Source organism: Meleagris gallopavo, chromosome 3 (assembly GCF_000146605.3).
Source record: "Meleagris gallopavo isolate NT-WF06-2002-E0010 breed Aviagen turkey brand Nicholas breeding stock chromosome 3, Turkey_5.1, whole genome shotgun sequence".
In the NCBI taxonomy this organism is placed as follows: domain Eukaryota; kingdom Metazoa; phylum Chordata; class Aves; order Galliformes; family Phasianidae; genus Meleagris; species Meleagris gallopavo.
The window spans coordinates 47102125-47109011 of record NC_015013.2 but is presented as its reverse complement, the minus strand read 5'-3'; the positions used below and the strand labels follow the sequence as shown (position 1 = coordinate 47109011).

The 6887-nt window shown below is 37.4% G+C and overlaps 1 protein-coding gene across 1 annotated transcript in view; it reads right to left on the bottom strand.

Annotated features, from left to right (window-relative positions):
• Positions 1-2200: 2200 nt before the first annotated feature.
• The window catches only part of YES1 (YES proto-oncogene 1, Src family tyrosine kinase), a 15114-nt gene continuing 10427 nt past the window's right edge, over positions 2201-6887 (bottom strand). Inside the window, exons 6-9 of the mRNA XM_019614337.1 lie at positions 6443-6535; positions 5944-6097; positions 5279-5410; positions 2201-4491 (exon numbers count right to left, since the gene is read on the bottom strand). Of these exons, the coding sequence (XP_019469882.1) occupies positions 4283-4491; positions 5279-5410; positions 5944-6097; positions 6443-6535 (588 nt within the window). The 3' untranslated portion in view covers positions 2201-4282. The remainder of the gene's footprint in view (positions 4492-5278; positions 5411-5943; positions 6098-6442; positions 6536-6887) is intronic.

Below are 6887 nucleotides of genomic sequence, written 5' to 3'. Positions count from 1 at the left end.
CAAAAGTATGCAGTGCTGGGAATACTCTGATCTCCTCAATAAAGTGGTTGTTACAATTTTTAAAAAATCTGACTTAAATTAACAGAGAATTCAAAATTAACCAACGTGCTGCGCACAAGCAGCAAATATTTGCATTCAAAACTGACATGGGAGATTTGTTCAGAGTGGATTCACTAAAAGACCTGTGGGGAATGCCAGAATAAACTCTGGTGGATTTCTGGGCACTGTGCACCAAATGGAGGGGAAGGAAATGTAATCTAGGTCCCTCACACATCCACTGGGAAAGAGACACCAAGTTAAGCCAAAGTGCCATCGCTCAGGCCAAACTCCAGCAGCAAGCATCCCTGTCAGCTCAGGATTCAGAGACCAGCACCTCTCTGCACCATTTTTTCCTACGAAATGCTTTAGGCTCATTCTGGAAAATGCTGCTCTTTTTATACAGGGACTCCCTAACTAACACCAAGAACTGCAAGGAAGCAGGCACAGTGAGCTGAGCAGACACAACCACCACAGAAAACGGAAACGCTTGGTGTTAGCCCTTCTCCATTTCCACTGTGCAGGGGGAGAAGCAGCTTTTCAGTGCCCTGTGTGGCAGTTCTAACCCTTTCCAAAGCACAAGGAGGAGAAGAGATGACACCTGCAGTGTCATACCTCTGCTCTCTGCCTTGTTCTGCACAGCTGCCGCGAGGCCTACAAGGCGATGGCAGCCTTGCTCTCGTTCCTGCTTTTAGACATTCACTCTCATACCTACTGCACAATGCAAAAGCTAGGCAGGCAGATATCCATCCACACCTGCCTGTATGACAATTTGAGCCAGTGTTTGCAAGAGAATACTCTGTTTAAAAAGAGTGCTCTTGGGGTTTCAACCCAACATAGCCGTGTGGTTCCACAGCAGTCTTGTGTGCTGGGGGCGGGGGGAGGGAGAAGCTGTCACAAACACCTACAGCATCTTCCCAAAAGGAAAATGAAAATAATAAATAAAACCCAAGGATTTTATTGGATTAAACAGATAAACATAAATAACAAGAGCAGGGACTCACTACCTTTAGTTTGTACTCACTTTCCACATTTCAGGTTTCTCAGTACGGTGCAGATAGTGCACTTCAGAACAGGGAGCATTCTTAGATGGCTGTGGGTAAGGCAGCATTCTGCCTTGGAAGCCCCAGGAAGCTTTCTTTGTTTAAGGCCCTTTTTCTCAGGTTAGTGTTCAGTGGTAAGAGATAGTCACAGCCCCAGCGAGATGACAATTCAGTGGGAAGGATAAGAACACATCAGGTTCTTTTCATTTTATCTAAACAGTAGAATCGTACACGTTTTTATGTTTGGAAGTTTACTCAAAAATACGAAAATATTTTGAAAACACTACAGCTTGAAAGAATGAATGACAGAAACAACCTGAAGGCCTCTCACAAAGAGCAGACGTGGTAATGGTGGGATGGACAACAGGGAGATTACCAGAAATTACACGACTGTTACCATTAAAAATAGAAAACATTAATTACATTACAGGACATACTTAAAGTACAGTAAATGTTGCGGGTCATAGAATCTGTAAAAATGTTCTTAGTGCTCTGTTACGAGTCGTTACTGAAACAAAACCAGTCGCTGACAACACCAGCTGCCTCATCTATAGTGGCACTGCTCATGAACTTCAGGATCTTTGATCCGAGCTGTACTGGCCTTTGAGACAGATAACATTCAATGAAGTTGAGATAAAACACCAGCTACCACAAGAACAGATTTATAAAATTCCCTGAAAGAATTGTGCAGAAGCCACCAGAGGCTACCAACAGCAGATAAAGGAGGAAGGAAGGACCCCTGCCCCACAGCCCAGCTGCCAGTTGGGAGCCCACTTTGGAAGTTCTCTACTGAGAACCCCAAGCCTGTCTGTCCATCCAGCTATTAAAAGAGACTTAAAATAAGTCTAGACAAAATTATTCTAGCCAATTCCTGCCAAGGACTACCGAACTGCTCTGGAAAATATCTCCCATTTGACACCAATAGTTTATAACACATCACGCAATCAGCACCTTTAAAGTACACTAGAACAGTTTACAGTGGATAAAAATGCATCCCAAAGTCAACAAGACAGCTACAGCTTCTAAGTTCAGTCTCCCCTTTTATTGCACTCCTTTTCCCCTCAATATGAAGACCACTCTGCTTTTGTTCCCCGTGTCTCTTTCCCTCCCAAATAAGCAGATGCAATCAAGGAGAAATTTATTTTGAACCAATTCTGCAAAACAGTTCAACAATGCCATACTTTATAAAAATACTTAGTTACATAATTAAGCTTATTACTATTTATATAAAAAGTGTGAATGTGAATTTTAAATTCCATTAGGGTAAGAACCACATCATCAAGATCTTCAGGTGAAACAAATAAATTTTCATAAACATACAAACTCTTTTGGAGAAGTCTTATAATACACAACCATTTACAATGAACACGTTCATTAAGTTAGTGTTTTATTCCTTTACTATACAAGTGTTATTACAATGAACTGTTCCATTCTGTAATTAAAATCCAAACAATGCCAATGTCATTTTTGGCATTTTTTGTTATAGCTGTATTAATACATAAACTCACATGATTGTGTTATTTATTTTAAAATACTTAGAAAAATTAAAATTCCATCATATATATTTTTTTTAATTTTGTTGTTTTTGTGGGTTTTTATTTTTGTTTCTTTGTTTTGTTTTTCTTACATAAAGCCCTTTTAAAATTTGATAACCACAAATGTATAGGTGATGAGTGATGACGACAGAAAATGGAAAATGATGGCACTGTTCTTCCAAAGATCCGTTTGGTAGCTGGATTCAACTGAGTATAAACTCATGAAAAATGGTAGGTTTAGTACCAGAACTATATCATCAGCTTTTCTGAAAATCATTTGTTGGATAGCTTTACAATGCTAATACAAATTCAAACCTGACAGCTACCTAAGAGTTTAGTGTTTCAAAATTAAAGTATATAAGCTCGATCAGAAATTCAAAAACGTCATGCAAATTGCTGAATAAAAGACATGATGTTATTGCTTGATATGTCAGTAGCCAAAGAAAATAAATTTGGATGTAGTGTGAGCTGGGCCAACTGCCAGCAAATTTCCATGTCACTATATTCGGACAACATTAAATATATTTTCTCCCTTTAGTTTTTAAGTTTTCACATTTTCTTTTGTTTATTTTTAGTTAAATAATTCTGTAAGAAGGGCATAAGAGGGAAGAGCAACTGTGTTTAGGGTGTCTTAATAGTCAAGAAAAGCAAAAGTGCAATCAAATCCCTGAACTAGTGACAACTAATGTTTGTGGCACCCACCCTTACTAACACATACGAGCCACATACAACAGTACCAAATCTGTCTCTGCAAAAGGACTAAGAAGCGTCCATTTACCAACTCCAGCCTAGCTCTCAAGGTGAGCTTTGTTCAGGTAGTCTTCCCACTTAAGAGCTCACTGTAGGATTGGAACTTACAATTTTTAAAGGATTTCCTCCCCCGATTGTATCACATAGTTTCAAGTTCAAATATCACCATACTTTATCACATAATTTTATAAAATATTACCTCATTTTCTAGTTACCTTCATTATTCTTAATTAGCTACGTAGAAAGAAAAAAAGAAAAATCTCTCATGCTACTTTCCAGTTATATTAATACAAGTATTAACACAGTGCGTTATGCTCTCTAATTTCGCTATTGAGGTGTACCATTCAGATCAACTTCGTCACTCACCATTCCAATTTCTCTTTTAACTTGCCTACCCTAATTCAGACCATGCAAGAGGAAGCTTAAAGATCAAGACTATGCATCAAATATGGTTGTACCATATTTGGGGGGACATAATTTTGGACATAGAAGTTTTATAGAACTGGAATGGAATTGTTTGGTCCCACAAAGTTCTTTTGCTTTAAAAACGTCCTCCCTCAAGATCACTTCCAGACAATTCCCTCTTTCAGAAGATGATTAGACAAATAAAGGATATGAAACATTTTTTTTTCTGCTACCGTTCACACCAACACTCATTTTACTACCTCACATTTTCAGTAAGCTTCCTTTGGACCCTGAAATAAATTGGGAAATAGGAAATAAAGACATGTCATTGGTAAATTAGATTATAACACTTGAAAAGTGGTTTTGTGCAACTGTATTATGAAATTCCAGTTTGCCATTAAGAGCATGCAAAGTAGCGAAGATTTTCTTTCCTTTGATTCCTTACAGATGTCAGGAATTCTTTGCAAGTCTTTTACATTTGGCAGATCTGTGCATGTTATATAGACTGTTGGCTTATAAATTGTCCCCAGGCTGGTACTGTGGTTCTGTAGCAGTAAAGTAGTCCTCCAGGAAAGACTGTATATATTCAAATGTTGGTCTCTCATCAGGGTCCTTCTTCCAACATAGTTTCATTAACTCATGGAGAGATTCTGGGCAGCCCTGTGGGCAAGGCATCCTATATCCACGTTCCACTTGTTCCAGAACTTCCCGATTCACCATTCCTAATAAAAGGCAAGCATGTTAGCTTTGAATGACATTAAACAAAGAACGGAAAAACAAAGTTTTTCAAGGGTTTCTCTACCACAGTATTGTTCATGATGTGCATGTGACTCTATCACATCAGCACTTTATAAAGAATGATTTTTTAAAAATCTTGGATTAAATATATTTCCTAAAAATTATTTCACTGTACTGATAATTCCTCACTCCTTGGTTCTTGTTCATTTTTATAGTTACTTGTACGTTTTATTATAGAACATTTACCAGTGTCTCGGGCCTGTTCTTTCAAAAAGAAAGACTTAAGCACAAATACCTTCTGTCTCCCTTGGGTTCTATTCAATTTGAAACAAGGCCAAGAAAAAGGCATATAATGCCTTGCAGGACTGCCTTACAATTCTATTCATGGCAAAATATCCAGTAGATCACGTTACATACTTTTAGTTTCAAAAACTGGTCTGGTATATTCACTCTAGGATGCTTACTGGGAAAATGTATGAAGTGGAATTTTCAAGAACAGATAGATAGGAAAATGTAAGAACGCCCACTAATCTGAAAAGAACTACCAGTCATATTCACAAATGCTATCATTTTAAAATACTTTGAAAAATCATATAACAGTTAATCTGTAAATAAAACAAGTATCTTTGAGAACAAAGAAAGCAGTGAAGCGTGACTAGGTTTTTATCTCTGCTAATCTACTGTGGGCTCTGGATGGAAGTAAGAAAAGTAAAAAAGGTAATTTCAGAAGCACAGAATGCCACAAAGAGAAGAAAAAAAATTTCCTCTTACCTGGATATGGCACTCTCCCCTTTGTTACCAGCTCCGTCAGTAAAATTCCAAACGACCACACATCTGACTTGATTGTAAACCGACCATACAATGCTGCTTCTGGAGCAGTCCATTTAATTGGAAATTTAGCTCCTGCAAACATTAAAAAGACAGATGTCTGACTTCCCTTTCTTCACGGATGATTTGCTTACACTTTAAAATATTTTAAATAAGAGTGCATTCAAAGTATTTCTTACAGTTTTCTTTGTTGGCCAAATTCAAGGTGGTTAAGTATTTTAGTATTTCAAATGGGAAATCAAACTTGATCAGTCTATAATTTTTGGAAGCAGGTAAGACCTCTGAGATTCGTAAATACGTTTCAAAATGTGGGATAATTTTCAGAAAGCAATGGAGATCTGTTCTGGAACTGCAGTTCTCTTCAAACTATACTAAGTTTTTATCTGAAAAAAATAATTTAAAATGTTTTTTGAAAAATCTGACAATTTACTTAAGACAATAAAAATTCACAGAAACCTGCATTTAGGCAGAATGACATCCAAAAACAGATGCAAAAGCACATGTAATCTTAATTCATGCAGACACAATATAATGACCTGCTAAGTGGAATAGTTCTAAATAGTTTATGATAACTGGACTTACTTATTCAGTAAATAAATCAGCCTTACCTTGCCTCGCAGTGTACTCATTGTCCTCTATTAACCTTGCTAGACCAAAGTCTGCTATTTTACACACAAGATTGTCTCCTACAAGAATGTTGGCTGCCCGGAGATCCCTGTGGATGTAGTTCATTCTTTCAATGTAAGCCATGCCATCAGCAATCTTAAAAATAAAGTTTTATTAAAGTTACTTCTCATGACTGTGCACATTTATTCTAAGCATTAAGCTATATCCTTTTATTTTAGCTCCATTCTCACTGTGTAAGTACAGGAAGTAGAGCATAGCAAGAACTTGCTGCTCTGGTAAGCACCTGTCTGGCTCCCTGTTATCTAAATTCTAAGACTGGTGATTTCTTTTTGACAAATTACAAAGTTACAACAGAAGATGTAAGAAAGAACAGCATACAATAGCCAGAGTGTTCAATGTTTATACTTAGGTGATATCAGAGAGAAGACTTAAAGCTGTATCTAAGTACAAAACACAGTTTTCTTGTCTTCTATGGAGTACCTGAGCAGCCATGTCCACCAGCTGTGGGAGTTTTAAGAACTTCCCTTCTCCTTCTTTCAGGAAGTCTAGTAAGCTGCCTGTAAAAGACACAATTCAGTGAAAAACTACAGAAAAGCACACGTTAACCTGACCCGAAAACATGAACTTGAGATGCTGTTTTTTGTTTTTTTTTTTTCTCCACTAGACATTACAGTTAATGCATTCAGCTTCCAATACCTGAGTTTGAAAAGCCCTCATTTTCCAGAACACAACTCAGTGCTTATGTCCCTAGTCCACTGTGCCCTGGTACTCAGTGCAAGTTTTAGCCAGGCATTTTGGTATTCTTTTTATTAATTCAGATTACTGAACACTAACTGCCATTTGATAACTATATGCCTGAAGATTTTGCCCAATATTCCAGGTATCCTAGTTGAATTTTTTTCCCCACGATAATTAAACAAACAGA